Source organism: Toxotes jaculatrix, chromosome 3, assembly GCF_017976425.1.
Source record: "Toxotes jaculatrix isolate fToxJac2 chromosome 3, fToxJac2.pri, whole genome shotgun sequence".
NCBI classification, from domain to species: domain Eukaryota; kingdom Metazoa; phylum Chordata; class Actinopteri; family Toxotidae; genus Toxotes; species Toxotes jaculatrix.
In genome coordinates, this window is record NC_054396.1 from 26,862,382 (window position 1) to 26,879,603 (window position 17,222).

Here is a 17,222-nt window from a genome sequence, read left to right on the forward strand (position 1 = left end):
AGAAGTTGTCACCCCCCTCCGCTCCATTTACAGTAGATTACAGATTGACAGAGCTGAAAATAGGCAGCTAAAATCTGTAGTAAACGCTCATGCACTCACATTCACCTTTGAAGGAAACACACACACACACTTTGCTGCAGGAATATTCTCACATGCTGACTGATTAAAACCCTCTTTCTGTTTGCCAGTAGCAGCAAACCACCTCTTTTGGAAATGATGGCAGGAGTCCAGGCCTCAGTCAGCTGGCTCTCTGCTCTCGACACACACTGGGATCAACAAACTCCGCTGCTCTCTCTCCATCTACAGCCTCTTTCAGACGTGCACTGTAACCCGTGAAAGCTGTGCCAGTTTTGCATGTTGTCATCCTTTTTGAAAAGCACCCCAAGTTAACTCTGAGCAAGACAGCTGAACGGCATGTTGTACTAAATCTTTCACCACGTACATTATAGATAACTTCTTGCTTCTTGAGCACTGCAGCGCTTTCCAAAATGGTTCCACTATGTTTGAACTAGTTATTTCGATCAAAATGTGATTCGTTTACTGTTTGGCCACCTCAGCTGCTCTGCGGTGCGAGTGTTTAGCTGCATATATGAGTAAAAAATGAGTGTGTGAATGTGAAAAATGATTTAGGTGTATTTACCAAGCTCCAAGGCCAATTATCATTTACAAAGAGCAATTTACAAAACATTCACCGGTTAAAATTACAAATGTCACTGGCTACAGGTCATATCAGCTGTTGCTAATTAAAATTAATTCTGTGAGTAACTTGATGACAGGCCAAAACGAAACTTGTTTGTTGTCTGGCTCGTGTGCTCGCTGCAAGCTGGTGTCTGTGCTAGGCCAAAAATCACTTGTTAGGGAAGAAGCTCCGCTCTATCACCACTGTACAATCAGAACAGACTGAGTGTTTCTGTAGTTGCTTTCTGCAGCTGAATCTTTCATTCAGATCATACCAGTAATTATTTTTGACCCAGAACCTTCAATATTTGGATCAAATAACTCATGAAATATAAGCAGTGTGACATTAAGAAAGCTACAGCTGTTATTTCAATGTAAATGTAAATTGGACCCTGGATTGGCAGATGACCAGTATTAAAGGACTTGGATTGTGACCAAGACCAAAAAAAGCTTGATTGAGACATTCTTAGTTTGAACAGTCAACGTGGAACTGAACAGAGGCAGAGGTGAACGCTAAAAAAAACATTATTTAAACAGAGGAACCCAACAACGTGACAGATTCTATGATTGAAATTCATTTATTGCTAATGTCTTTTTCCCCCTCTATATATGTATATGTATATGTATATATAACCTAACAGTCCTGCTGTTCCTCATTCTCTGCTCAGCAACAGGGTTAATATAACACATTTATCATACCAGTCATAACTCGCCTTCTTCACTGTTCATTCATTCATTCATTAGCAAAATACGGAGTCTCGCGCCTCAGTTCCTGTCCTGTGATGTGACCAATCCCTTGACATCCAGCCCCACAAAGCAGCCTCTTCATACTTGTACTGTCAGTAATTATTAACATAAATTTCATGGCCTCTTCTTTTTTTGCCATTTAACCTTTATCTCTGTGTCTGTGACTTCTAATTTAATCATAAATTATATTGACATTACACTGTAGTATATTATCAGTGGCTGTCAGTACTTTCCCTACAGTTTCTTGTTTAAGTATAACTATACAAAATGTTCATAACTTATCAAAGAACATTTTTCTGGATAACAAATTTTTGCTTTATAATTCTGATGGAGCATTGTTCCTGCTAAATCTAAAGCATGATATCAATGCATGTGAGTAGTCAGTAATGCATGATCCTTTGTATTTGAGCTAAATGGTTCCCTGCACTTAATGCACTGATGTGGACCATGAGAGCAGTCAGCAGCACTGAAACATTGACATTATTATTACTGTTACCAAGTTACATTCACAATAGACATTTTTTTTTTCTTGAAGGAGACCCACTTCCTCTTGCAGAGTAAATGTTGGACACTGGAGAAATAATCTTATGTCCCTCTCTGAGGTGGAAGTATTTTTAGTTTTAGACAGACTTTCAGTGTGACTCCTACAAGTGAACCTGAGAGCTGATAAATACAGACCTGGATCTGTCAGCTGACTGCTACTATCCATTTATTAACACATCTGTGTATGTGTGTGTGTGTGTGTGTGTGTGGCGTCCCACCAAACTGGTATCATGTGTCGACCTGCTGACTGGTTAAGTGGCTGTCGTGCTTGTTGGCTGCCCACTGATGGTTTGCACTGTTTTTGGAGGCTGAGGGCAAATTAAAATCCAAACACAATTACATAGCATTCATTTAGCTGACACTAATGAGGGAGGAGAGAGAGAGAGAGAAAGGGAGGAGGAGGAGGAGGATGGAGTCGGGGATAAAGGGATGCAGTGTTTCCCTGAGAAATGTTCTGTTAGTGGGCGGAAGTGGTGTAGGAATGCTGGTGGTGCTGAAAATCAGTTGAAATTGTGTGATATTGTATTGACTGGAAAACTCCTCTCCCTATTCCAGAGTTATTTCCAGAGGCTTTTTAATGCTTTCATACTTCAGAGCCTCTCACCAGCAAACTCTTTAAATTGATGCATGTTGCCATACAATGATATAAACATTTTGTTTTTCTTACAATCCTGAAATGAAGAGGAACCAGTGTTTAGATGATACAAACATTGTGCTTGTTGTATAATTGTTAATGGGAATGTTTTCTGACATTTTATTGACCAAAAAAAAAAATCAGGAGATTAATCAATGATTGGAAATAGGTAATTAGTATATAACCAGTATAACATAACCAAACCGTACGTATTAAGTCTGATGCACCATGCTCTCTAACAGGATCAGAAGGCACTGAAATGACCAGCCAGTTTTTCTGGTTGAAATTTAGAACAACCAGCCAAGTGTAATATTTTGCAGCAGTCATTTCTCAAATGAAGCAATGGAGCCTACAAAATAGAGGTCTTCGTAGGTCCACGGGGTTCCCAGTAACCGAAACATCATTTGGTGTAATTGGTTTGGGTTAGGGCCCTGTTGTATTCTGGACTCTCTGTCAGGTCTGATCATCACAGGAGAAAAGTGCATGTAAAAATTACACGTACTGCTGCTGTTTTCCACCACAGCTGCTCGTTAATGGCGGAGCATCATGTTGCGATCTCTCTCTCTGTTTGGGGCTGCTCAGGTCGACCTCATTTTTGATCGGATCTCATCAGACTTAGGTCTGTTCAGACCGGGTCTGACTCTTCTTTGATCCTGACAGTTTCAGTTAAAATAACATGACTTTTTGATTTTTTGAACTGTTTAATGTTCAAGTCTGTGTTTCTGTGTTTTACCTGGCTCCGAGACCAATTTCTCCCTTGGTAACATTAATGTTAAAACTAAAAACCTGAATATAACCTCTGTAAATACACTGTAGTGCTCTAACACGCAGGTATAAACTCATATTCCAGTTTATTACAACTTGAGTCTTATTTTCATTGCTTTCTGTGTCATTTAAATTAATTAAGATATCATTAAACTTACCAACTTCATATCTGAGATGTGTTAAGAAACAGATGATGAGACAGGTTGGAAACAAACCACCTTGTAAACATCCATCACAGATTATTGACCCACTTTCTGTTTCTACTTTGACCTACTGTGCTTACTGTAGTTGTCTACACTGTTCTTCTCTTCAGTGAAGGTGCACTCATTTTCAGTTTCTTGACCGGTCAATGACTTCTTAGTGATGTCTCCCTGCTCCCAGCTCTCTGCTGGTGAGTACAGTGTTGTTATTACTGATGCAAATGACGGATGAACTGTTGAACTCAGCATTTAAGAAAGTGATGGGGAATCAAGACATCTGGACAAAAATGTACTGTTTTTAATTTCACTCAGCACAGTAACAACTTTCAATTGTTTAGTGCATCAAAAGGTTTAATCAGACAATAATGACACTGACCTTAACAGAAACTACAGTAATTAACTATCAAACCGAAACCACAGAGACTCACCTGTGCTGAAGGGCTGTAGGGCTTTCACCACGTTTAATCGCTGCTCTGTGACATCCATTAACCCTGTCCTCACTCATCTTTCCTTCTGCTGCGAGGGAAAAAGGTGTTGGCTCTTCTCTGGGTGGATGTGCTGCAGCTCGTAGAATGTAAAGTAAAAAACGAAAATGAAATTAATTCTGCTTTATCAGTCAGTGATTATCAGCAAAATACATTATTGATGTTTTGCGCAATGCACTTAATGCTGCCTCAAGACGAACTTTGTGTTGCACTGCGGCAGGTCACAGGATCTGACGGCTCCCAGAATACAACAGAACACCGGTGGTAGGCTGAGGCCGAGCACTCGTCCTTTTCAAGTTCTTGTTTTAATACGTCAGACGGTAAATATTTAAACAAAGGACCCGCCGTTCCCTACATTGTTGTGAGTGACCCTCAAATTCAGCAGTTGGTTCTTTGTTGTGTTGATTTTAGGACATTTAAGCTGATCCGATGAGTTGACACTTATTTGTATATGTCATCAGTCTTTTGTTTTTGTGAATGACGGATTTGATAAAGGAGCCTGGGTGTCTTACTAACTTGGAATGAGATCCAAAATGGAACTGGTTATACGACACCATCCCTAGTGATAATGTTGATAATGATGGTGCTGTGAAACAAGAAAATGTCAACATGTGAAATGACACAGACAGACGACTTTCACTGGACTGAGGCTAAACAAGCAGTCTGCTGCTCACAGGTCGATGACGCCATGTTTCCTCTGTGTGTGTGTGTGTGAGAGAGAGAGAGACACACACACACACACAAGGTATAAGTGTGTGAGAGCCATATGTGAGGTATGTGACGCATAGTGTGTGTGTGTATGTGTGAGTGTGTTGTTGCTGGGTGAAAAGCTCTATAGTTAGGTCCCTCCCTCCCTGTCTCTGGGTTACCATGGGGACAGGAGGTAACTGTCTGTATGTGTGTGTATGTGTGTGTGCGTATGTGTGCGTGTGAGGGTATAGCTATCATGAGCTGTGAATTGGTAGCTTTTTGTAGCACACTGCAGTTGGATAAACAGCGAACTCAACCGCTCAGTCTCTCTCTCTCTCTCTCTCTCTCTCTCTCTCTCTCTCTCTCTCTCTCTCTCTCTCTCTCTCTCTCGTTTTTGCTTTTCCCTCCTCCATTCCCTCCTTCCTCTCTTCAGTTTTCAGTCTGTGTCTCTCTGGTAGATCGACAGTGGGTTTCAGTCATGACGGAGAGCTAAGAGCTGATGAATGAAACTCCTGGAACGACAGGCAGACAGGCCTCAGGCTAACGCTAATTGTGTGTGTGGTGTAATTTTCTAACTTACCCTGTCTGTGTCTGTTTGTGCATTAGATCTATGTTTGTATGTCCGGTTTGTGTTTATATGTAAATGTTTAATCCTGGTGTTTGTCTGTACACACGCGTGTTTTTATTTGATTAATGTGCATGTTCTGTTTCTTTTCTGACATCTGTGTGTGCGTGTTTTCTGAATGATCAGTGAATGAAACAAAGTTGATGGGATCTTTGTGGTTTTTATGGTTGTTCCCATAGATTCATGTTCATGAAATGTTGCTGTATTGCCACTCTCATTGTTTATCTCTGAGCTGTGGAACTACAGAATAGCCTCAGGATAAAATTATGAGCAAGTAGTCATGCAGCCCTGAGCACTGATGGCAGGAGAGAAGTGATGAGTTCATTGAAAATAGAGGAAGAAATGCATTAAAAAATCTAAATCAGCAAATACAAATAACTTCTTTATTCACCGTGATTCCCTGGATATTTCAATAGAGCTTGACAGTTGTCAGTTAGCATTGTTGCCAGTTTGTACCTGTGGTCAAGTTCAGTAATACAACAACAAAAAAAATGCAGTCCAAGACACTATTTCTGCATCCAGCACAGTTATTAAATATGTGTTTTAACAGGATGACTTTTGACAGAACGGACTGAAATGTTAGTGAAAATGTTAGTTATTACTCCCTTTTCCAAGTATAAAAAATTTATATTTCAAAAACTTCCCCAGAGCTTTTTTTTTTTTTTTTTTTTTTACTCAGCTGTAGTTTGTCTTTTATGCTAATTTCCAAATGTTAGCATACTGTCATGCTAAACTTAAGGTGGTGGACATGGTAAACATTGTACTTGCTTAGCAGTTCACCTGTATACTACTAACTGCATCACACCAAGCCATAGGTGTTGTGATAGGAATAATAATACATCATGAAAAGACAATATAATTACTGCATCACTGAGTGTCTCCTTCCTGAGAATCTCCTTCCTGCCAGCTAATGGTGACATTCTGGACATGACAGCTCTCGACTGCTGTCTCATGGCATAAACACTGGTATGATGTATAGAGCCTATTGGCAGTTGTGAAATTTCATTACGAGCTGCAGCTGAATGTGCCTGCATCATATTTTTTTCCGTCCCTTCTGCTAGTGTCCATAATGATTTGAACTTGACTCTTCTTCATTTCAAGGAATTTAACAGTCTGTTTGCGTCTGTTGTTTTTGTGACATTGTTGTCTTGATCCCTTCAACTGATTCTCACCTGATCTCTGTTTGTGTGTTTCAGTTCTACCTGCAGGACACTAAAAGCAGCAACGGGACGTTCATTAACAGCCAGAGGTTGAGTCGCGGCTCCGAGGAGAGTCCACCCTGTGAGGTCCTCTCCGGAGACATCATTCAGTTTGGTGTCGACGTCACTGAGAACACACGCAAAGGTACATGTACACACAAAATATGTTTACACACAGGGAACGACTGAAAGACACAACACGCACACAGTTTATATTGGGCGCAGATGCAGAATGGAAAGATGGTCATGATGAGGTGCAACTTAAAAAGGTTTTTCCTTCTTCTGCCAGCTGTGTAGCTGATAATGCACACTGAAATAATTACACTTGACTAAACCTTAAGGGTACTGTAGGGCTCATTTTGCTGAGGTCATAGACTACATAGTGTACACACACACACACACACACACACACACACACACACACACACACACACACACACACACACACACAGAGCAAAGCAAATATTGAGGTCAAATTTTCAGCTCCACTAATATCTCTTTCATACTGGCGACCCTGTGGGCATTCAACCTGCACTGGCACTCACTCATATGAGACTGCTAATAGAGGTTAACCTGTGAACATCACTGTTTCAGAAAGACTATGACTGTCAACAACATCACTGCTTAACCATGGAAGTGAGGTCGTTTAGCAGGGACATGTTTTTTATAGAACTAAATAGAATTATAACTGAGGTACATTAGATTCAATATGAACCAAATAAATTTAGGTTTTAGCTCATTTTCTCAGAGGAGCCATTGGTTTCCAGTCATTAAAGTCACAAACACACAGCAGCATGGTCTGCCAAAAGGTCTTTGATGTGAAGATGCCACTCACAATGGGTTGTCTAGTTCGAGCCATTCTTAGACAAGTCTGAACTCTACAGTAAGCTACACCCCAGACTCTCCCTCAGTTTAAAAACATGTTTGATTTTATCACAGTCAAAAACAAGACGTGCTTGATTTGTGGCGTCTGGGAGACTGGTCTGAGATGGAAGATGGCTGGAGGATGTAGCTCAGGTGATAAGGCAGGTGGCGATTGATCATTGGGATAAAGGGGTTTGATCCCTGGCTCCTCCTGTCCACCTGTCCTCCTGTGTCTTCGAGCAAGACACTGAATATTGGTCCCAGTGTGTATTTATGGGGAAAAATGGCAGGTCTCTTTGGACAGCGATGTCTTCCAAATAAATGTAACACGAACAGGAAAATGGGAAACTTTAGGCGGGAAAGGAATGAGGTAACAGACACACAGTGACCCCTTGCATGTCTCTGTTGAATATTTCAATCAGTGTATCAGTGCACTTTCTGAAAAATGAAGTGTGTAGGTTTTTATCATCAACATAATGACAGCATGGCAGCAGTTCTGAGGGTTCTTTAACCTGCATCACTGTGTCAGTGGCTGCAATTTATGAGCTTCTTTTCAAAGCTGGTGTGTGAAAGTGTTGTTCGGGACTTCTCTCCATGGTCTCTCTGTTTGCTGACGATGAAGGACTTTATTGCAGAACTCAAGTTTCTCCTGACATGATGTGGACATTAACATGGTGGATATGTCTGCTTGTGTTTCCAGTCACCCATGGCTGCATCGTGTCAACAATCAAACTCTTCCTACCTGATGGGATGGAGGCACGCCGTCGAAGCGAGTAAGCATGCTTATCAGTCGACGCTGATGCGTGAGGCTTTCAATCTCATCACTCACAAATGATGTGATTAGCTCAGGTTGTATTAAAACTTCCTCCACGGTTAGACTCAGAGGTTGTTATCACTGCTTGTTGATGCAAGATTATCGTTAGACAGAGTGAACCAGTTACAGTTGTTTCAGTAGTTCTGTGGTTACTGTAAACGATGCTGTTACTGCCTACACACACAAGCACACACACACACCAAATTTCTGCTTGCATAGTGATGTGATTATTGTCAGTCTAGTTGTTGATGAGCACGGCCATTCTGTTAACAAGCTGTGAGGGAAATGGTGTGTGTGTCTGTGTGTGTGTGTGTCTGTCTTTGTGATAGTCATTTGAAAAGTCTGTTGATGGTGTTGGTCAAGTGGTCATTTGGTGTTTACACTGATTCATGCTGAGGGTTGGAGAACGAAGGATATTCTGTTCACAAATTATAGGATCACAAACGTGTGTATGCGTACAGTTAAATGGGCCATAGCAGACCAGCAGCTGACCCAGCGTGGAGCTTCCTACTGTACTGGGAGTCCCACCTGTGTGTGTGTGTGTGTCCGTGTGTTTGTAATTGGCTACTGTAGATACCATGTGGAACGTGTGTGTGTGTGTGTGTGTGTGTGTGTGTGTGTGTGATGCTGGGGCACAGTGCCATGGTTGGGAAGTGCCATCTGCTGCCCTGCTGTCCAGCTCTCAGTCTGGAAAACGCAGACGAGCATCCTGACCTGCATGAATACAGACTGCTCTGCTCCTGCTGACTGTTTGTTGGCAAAGTAAGAGTCGAGTTCCATTTACACGTTTCAGGAAAAATACATAGATCGTCCTGTAAACAAGCTGTTTACTGAAGCAAAGAGCTGAAACTGAGTGGTGGTGGTTTAGTGGAAAGCTCTTCACATTCAGGAGGTCTCTGGTTTGAATCTAAGCTGTGGGCGAAAATCTAAATTATGTGAATTTCTGTGTAATTCATAAACCTGATGCCTAAAGTCAACATATAAACCCCTTTTTTTGCTACTCTGAGGCAAAATAGATGTTTTCTGTTTTTTTGGTGTTGACGTGAGGAATGGTTAAATATGCAGCAGCGGTGTGCTGATTAGATGAAGAGTGTCTGCTTACTTCAGCTTAGATTAACTCCAAGCCTCCAACACATCATTCACATCACACGGGCTGGAAATTCAAAGACCAGCTCGTATGCAGGTGTATTCAGTTACACCTGCGCAGATGTAACTGATGACTCAGGAATGCACAAATGCCATCGGCCCGAATTTGCTCATTTATTTTATAAACATCAAGATTCTAAATATTATTGCCACTCATTCATTAATTAATCATAAACATGCCCAGTTGGGTCAATGTGTAGGAAGTCCCCATGTTAGACTCACATACTAGTAGTGCCACCCACTATCACAAGTACACACATATATTACTTTTACCAGCAGGTCAAATTTTAGCTAATCAGCATTTTCATTGATGGAGGACAGTTTTACTTTTTGTATTTACGTCTGTGCAGCTCTGTCTCTAATGAAGTGCAGCTGGAGAGTGACGTGAGGCTAAGTTAGACAGATTTATTAATAGCTGAAGAATGTTTCTGCTCCCTTTTGATTCATTCGCCATCTGGACGACTGCCAAATACAGCTTTATACAGTTGCCCCCCTGTGTGTGAGTAAAACATTTGTATTTATACAGTAGGCAAAATTTGTGTCCTTCGAAAGCTTGAGACAGATCTTTGCTGACAACTGTAGGTGTGAACCTGAAGACTCACAGAAGTAATTTGACTGATTCTGAGCTCAGCAGGTAAAACTTTATGAAAAGTGAAAACATTTTCAGCTTTTAGAGGCAGTGTCTTTTAAGCAGCTGTGGTCTGAGCTGCCTGCAGCCACTTCCATTAGATTTTATGTAAAACAGGCAGCGAGAGATTAAAATAAAACACTGTGACACGCCCATACTATTTTGTTTTTCTCTAATGCAAAACACCTGCTGTGACATCACCGTGTGGCCAGAAAAGCTTGAACACGTGCAGCAGCAGCTTTTTGCCTGTGTGTCAATGCGGAGTCAGTGGTGACACACACAAAGGAGAACATGGAGAAGAACACAAAAAGATCCAGTTCAGTTTTAATTAAAGCTCTAACTCTGCTATATCGAATATATGCCACACCGTTATAGCTTTTGATCAGGAAACATGGGACTGCTTCCTTTACCTGAGGAAACAGTTCTACCACGTACATGACTCTAAAATAATGTCACACATCCAAAGGGTTTAACCCCTGTAGTTTATCTCTAGTATCTGTTTCATTCGTGATAGCAGCTCTCCTTTGTTTTTACTATCAGTCTTTTATCACGTGATACTTCCTTAAAACACCCACACCTTCACTCATACACCTCTCACCTGGTGGTTAGCGAGGATATTTAGTTTTCAGGACCGTTGCTTCCTCTCAGGTGAGTGAATGTCAGCTTGTTGATGATATTTACTGATTTATATTGATCAGATTTAGAAAAATTACAACGCCACCACCTTGTGCAACGTACCTTTAGCCTCCCACAAACCATAAACGTAATGAAGAATCTTAGCTGTAGGATAGAGGCGAGTTTGTTTCCTCACGGTGAGTGCCAGGAGGGGTGGAGCTACAGCAACTTGCACAAGTTAAAGGAGGAAAATCAGCTGTTTTGCTCAGAGGAGGGGAGGAGCACAGAGTAGAAAGAAAGAAAGAAAGAAAGTTTGTGTTATGGGATGACTTCACTCGTGCTGTGGAAAAGCAGAGAGGAATCAGCTGCTCGGTCTGAAACTAGAATAAAAACAATGAAGTAAAAAGAGGAAGGGTTCCTTTTCTCACAGGAGTAGCTGAATCAGGCCGAGATAGAGACTGGACATTGAACTTTGCCCTGTGACAAATCACCAACTGACACACACAGGAAGAAGACCTGACAGGTAACATCTCCGCCGTCCAGAATCTAGGATTTTTAGACTCAGATGCTCCTGATCAGGCCGGGACATTCTGCTGATTATGTATGAAGCCTCACAGTTAAAAACTGCTATGACTTCATATTTGTGTCACATTACAATGTGAATGTTGAACTCGTAACCGTATCCGTTAAGGGAGTGTTTTACATCCCGTCATAAAACGAAGCTGGAAGCCTGAAGTGGTTGACGGTCCAACACCGAGCTGATTTGTTGTGATTTGTTCAGGCGACTGTTGGGTTTGTTATTCATGCAGTGTTCAGGCAAAAGCGAGGGACCAAACCTGAAGCAGTAGCTGTGAGGAACAAATGCTCCACTCGTTTGGGATTTCTTAGATACTGTAACCGTTTTTAAAATAGGCCAATCTTTCTCTACATATCTGTGGCAACTAAAGAGATCTCTTCATTAATTGGTCTGGTTACCCTCCAAGACTATGTCCTAGGTATTCTTCAAAATGTTATAATACCTGAGTTTGTTTTTACACGTCATCGGTTACTAATTCATTCTGAAAATAGACTAAAGAAAATGGTAAAAAGTTTCCATCACAATTTCCCAACATCCCAACATCTTGCGTTTTGTCCAGCTGACAGTTGAAAATGCAAAGATATTTGATTAACACTTTGATTAACAACAGTAAAAGGACAGAGAAAAGCAGCTGTTGTTTAGAATTTTTCCTTGATAAATTATCTAAATGTTTAATTGAATATCGGAATTACAAATGAGGATTTCCTTTCTGCTGATTGATTAATCAGTTGCTCCACCGATGGTTTCAGCACTTGTTTTGGTTAAATTAAAAACCGGTTGATGAAAATAAAGTAAAGAATAGAGAAAATGTGATGAGACGCTTGATGCCAGCTTGGTACTTGACTTTTTTTGATACTTCGTGCTAATGGCATGTTTTGGTCCGAGCCAAATGCTGATGCCGAGTCGTATGCAGGACAGCTTGAAATGTTGTCCATGACGGCTCCGTGTCCCCCAGAACAGGTCTGAGTCGTGGTGTGATTGTAAAAGCTATTTAGTTAGTAGAAATATGTGAGCAGGCCGCAGATGGAAACTGCTGCCAGTGTTTTCCATCATCAGTGTCTGCTGGACTGCATGCAAAACACACGCAGCTAGATCTGATGTGGATGACTGATTCCTGAGGACCGGCTGCACTTTGTGTGTGTGTGTGTGGGCAGACTTGATGTTCTTGTGAGCCATAGCTGAAGTGCTGTGAATTTAGGTCATGTTATGCTGTGGATTTTTTTTCCACCTTTTTAAAATGTGTTATTTTGGAGCGCTGCTGGTCGGGTCTCTGCACTCAGTGTTTGATGACTGACTGAAGATTAGTGATTTGCTTGATAAGGACAGAATCTGTGGTAACACACCTGCTGTGGAGGTTTTACTTAAGTTCAGTTTACACCACATCCTGAGCCACTTCACCTGTGCCTGGCATCTTTTTGCTTTGTTTTGCTCACATACCAAAACGGTTATGACATGCAGCAAAGGTCTGTGGGCAGACCAGGACCAGGAGCGTTGTGATTAGAGTTATAAACCTGGAGGTTGTTGTCTCTCCCACAACCACTTATATCGTTCTTCTAACAAACAGCACACAACAGGACTGCAGTCATACTAACGGCTCAGTGATGCTTTAACTTAAATGCTAATGTCAGCATATGGTGCTACAGGAAATGTCATTAAGAGACACAGTCTGGAAAAGTGGCCGACCGACAAACATCGCCGTCCATAGAGCCATGCTGCTAGTGTGGCTCAAAAAGGTTGAGATCGCACTTACTGTTGCCTTTTTTAAGGATGTATACCCAAAACATTACAGCTTGTGAGATACAGGAATACACGTTCAGGTTTTGTGAAGCCTTGTATTTACACGTTATTAAGTCCCTGCAGTGGAAAAGGGCAATTTGATTCATGAATTGGCGAAAAAAAAAACAAAAAAAAACACAAATCTAATGAGGGTTTCCTGCTGTGAAGATGCTGCTTGAGTGACAGAACTGCTGCTGGCGGTAGTGATAAATAAAACAACATTATGCACAGTCATTGCTGTGGTGATGAAAATTAAAGCGTGACAGACTGCTGTGACTGAATGAATGTTACCGAAGCAAATTGTTGGAATTACACCGTAAGATGAAGTCATTAAGGACAAGGGGTCCTCTTTAGTCTGTCCCACCTCCAGCAATCAGACAGAAGTTGAAACGAAATAAGTGCTGGGTTGCTGGTATGCTTTGTAAATTTATTATTTGAATTGGCTGTGGGAAAACAAATGGAGATAACAAAAAGTTCTTACCGTGTGTGCACTTGTGTTATTCACAGTTACAACCAGTTTCGTTGAGTGTGTGCAGTTTTTAATAACCCCTTTGCTAATTAGACTGCATCCAGTTATGATGTTTAGAACATTTACAGCTCACAGAGGTGTATTAGAAACACTAGATAAAACTAGATAAAAGATCTTGTGTCAGTGAAGTTTATTTGTTTTATTTCCAGAAGGAGACACCACACCATCCTGGGTTAAGTGATCGACAGGCAGCAGAGGTCAATGTACTTCAGTTCTGATATGAAAACACTTAACTCAGCACAAGGAAATCAGCATCAAACATAAAGTCTGTGTTGTTTACCATGATGGATGATGTTGCTCTGTGGAATTATTTGTCAGGCTGCAGGAGAACAACAGCAGGGGCAGAAGCTCTGATCTCTGCAGAGAACCTGCACTGTTGGTGCTAAATGTATAAAAATAATAATGTTGTGTAGGCAGTGGCTCCTTGTTCAGTGGTTCAGTTAGAGCTGCGCGATGTCTAAATGTCTACTTTGTGAATATTGAGTAGTTACAACAGGTTACTTTAAGTTCAGAAGTATCGTAGATGATAGCTGCTATTTGAGCCACGAATAATTACAGTCAGTGCAGATCCGTCGCTGTTTATAGGACTGCTGGAAGGACGGTCAGCTGACTGTCTCATAATGAATTGAGAGATCACATCCTCAAGAGGAATATACTGAAAGAAGACTCTGTACACTGATCTGAGAACTGTTTGTTTGTTGAGGAGATATTATCTGTGTCTGCAAGATGTGAAGTGGTTCAGATTTTTTATTATTTTTGTTCAAGTGTTTTACATGTAAAAAACACATTTTAGTCATTTTGTGTTTGTCAAGGAAAATAAATCCTCTAGAACGTTTACAATTTATCCTATAATGTGCATTTCACACAATACAGTATTCAAGGAAACAACGGTGTTGCTCACTTGTTGAATGTAGAAGAAATCTTAAGTTCCCAGGATACATTTTGAGAAATCGATTAATTTACTGAAGGAGGGTTGTGTTATTTTCTCGTAGCGGTTGTCGGAGCGGTTGCAGTCCCCGCCTCTCCTGCTGGTTGGTAGTTATGCATTAACAGAGTCTGGTTGTACTTTTCCCAGAGTCAAGTTTACCTTCATTCCTGAACTCTTGACTCTTTTCAGATAAATTCTGGATTATCGTCACCCCTCACTAGAACAAACCTGTGTGACCTTGTGGCGCTCTGAGATACAGCACTTTGGATAAATGTCGGTCATGTCGCTGCAGAGCACGAACCGAAGGTGACCCGTTTTCCAGATAATGCCACAGAGGTGGTGTTTTAGTTCTGTGGGAACAAACTTACGTGGATTCTAATCTTTTTGTTTTTAATTTGCTCTGATGTGTTAAATCGGAACAATCGGGTTTTTAAATCACCCTCCATTCAACTACTGTCACAGTCCCTGACAGTAACTGGGTTAACTGTCACTGTGAATATGATCAGCCAGTCAAACTCCTGAACCATGTTTCTTATATCATATAAAACACCTGGCCTTTCTGCTTTTCTTTTCTTTTTATTCTTTTTCTGGTTGAACGTTTGGTTGTCATTGTGAAGATAAGCACAGACTCATTCTTCATTTCTGAGAAGTGGCCTCAGGCTGCTCTGTGTGAGTGAACTGTCACATCCCTCAGTAACTTTACACGACAACCACAACACTGATTTAACACAGTTCACAGCCACTGCAGTGTTTATCTGCTGGGCTGAGCCTGCTCAGTAAGTGGTTCCTCTGTGTGCATTTACCGCAGCATCTCCTCGTGAAATTAAACATGGGGGTGGGCGAAAAACATTTACGGCAAAAAACCAATTAGGTAAAGCTCATAATGATTAGTTTTGCTGAGACTGTTACAGCTGTTACTTGAACTTGATGGTGACTTTTGATTCTGCAGTTTAACTGTTGTTAAGTAGATCTTCCTCTGTTTGTGTGTGTGTGTCAGTGTTTTTGAGGCTCTAGGTGAAGCTGATATCTAGTTTGGGAATTAAAATATGAAATTAATGAATTAACTAAATAGACCAAAAGTCCTCAAAGCATTGTGAAAGTCGAGGTTTGATTTTTCACATCAGCTATCGTGCAGGCGACTTCGATGTGCTGACATGAGGCTTTTGTTTAATGTGTGTCACAAGACCTTTAAGAACCATGTTTTTTTTTTTTTCTTCTGTCGCCGTGGTTACTCCATGTGTCTTCCCTCCCTGCTGTTTCCATGGTGACAAACTGTTTTCTCCTCTCTCTCTCTTCCTCTTTCAGTGTCATCCAGGCTCCGTTACCACTACCTGTAGACAAGGTAAGAACAGAAATGTGTGTGTTGTTGTTGTTTTGTTGTTGTCCTGTCCCATGTGCGACTCAATGATGGAGCTACTTTTGTGTGTGTGTGTCTGTGTGTGTTGGTTAATTTTCACATACATACACATAGTCTTTGTCCACACACACACACACACACACACACACAGTGGAGTAGTCAGCTGATGGAGGAATGCAGGGATTGCTGCCAGTTTGTGCTGCTGCACTACAGAAATCTTTCATGAGGATCAGGGGCAAAGTTTTTTTCTCACCGTTTTCAAAACAGTTTAAGTGTTTGTTCACCAAAGGTAAAACTCATTGGTCCGTTTGGCTTCCACTGAACTGACACTTCTCACTAGACGACACAGCATCATGTCTTCAGGTAGGGACTCTGGTGATGTTCATCCTGATGTCTGCAGTGCTGCAGTTTGTGAGCCTGAACTGCTTCAGTCAGTAACTGTCTTGTTGCTGGGGAAACTTAATTGGTAAAGAGAAAGTCTCAGAGTAGTAGGTTAGGAACTTTGGTGTCCTCAGTATGGAAAACAGTTCTTGGCTGCACGACTCACAGCATATTAAAAACCCACAAAAACAACAGTTAAGAACAGACATCAATAGCAAAACACCAACAATCTGACTTTACAAGACCAAGATGCATTTAAACAAACATATAAAAACTTTGAGTATTAAACAAGTATGACAATACAGTCCCACCTCAGTGTCCACTTCACTGGTTTTCTCTGAGCTAAAGTGCTAAATCCACTGATGAAGACAGTGTTTCACTCGAAAGCCCAAGAAAAAGTGAATAAGTGGACCGTTAGTTAAATTTTTTTATATTTATATAATATATAAAAAAATGTTTTTAGAGCTTTTTAGATCGATAACTCCGCCAGGACCACGTATTGGCCAATATGAGCTCATTGCATATATTTCTGTATCGGCAGTGAGCAACTAGAAATCACAGTGAAAAGTCAAAAGTTCACAGTGACCATTACATAGTTAGTCCACCAGAGAACACTTACAAGCTGACTTTCAGTGTTAAGTTCACACAAGCTTCATTGTACCACAGTGGACTACATCAATTAAGTAGTCTGATATGCTACAGTATTATAAATGAAACCTGCCATGCAAAACCCTTCCATGCCATGACATGTGGATGTTATATCATTCTGTATAATTCATATAATGCAGCACAGCTCCTGGCTAATTGTTAAAGTCTGAACTGGACTGAACCATGCTTTACCATGTTAGCTTTACCATGTTAGCTTTACCATGTTAGCTTCCTCTGTTGCCTCACCCTTTTCTGTGTCTCCCTCCAAGAGTGAGAACAACAGGGCCTCAGTGTAACCTGTCTGAGGAATGTAGGCTGGAGCTAACTGTCTAACTGTGTGTGTGTGTGTGTGTGTGTGTGTGTCGCAGGGAGGAGCTGTGATTAGATTTGAAT

At 41.1% G+C, this 17,222-nt stretch overlaps 1 protein-coding gene across 11 annotated transcripts in view; it reads left to right on the forward strand.

The window, feature by feature from the left end:
• Window positions 1-17,222, forward strand: part of slmapa (sarcolemma associated protein a) — a 49,340-nt gene that overhangs the window by 10,089 nt on the left and 22,029 nt on the right. For 10 of the 11 annotated variants that reach the window (XR_005893828.1, XM_041033193.1, XM_041033191.1 and 7 more), the window contains exons 2-4: window positions 6,564-6,711; window positions 8,131-8,203; window positions 15,749-15,785. Coding sequence is in view for 9 of the 11 variants with exons in the window: in XM_041033193.1 (XP_040889127.1) it covers window positions 6,564-6,711; window positions 8,131-8,203; window positions 15,749-15,785 (258 nt within the window). In the remaining 2 variants the exon portion in view is untranslated. Of the gene's footprint in view, window positions 1-6,563; window positions 6,712-8,130; window positions 8,204-10,920; window positions 11,157-15,748; window positions 15,786-17,222 lie in introns of those variants that run through there. The other variant, XM_041033198.1, reaches the window with a different exon arrangement.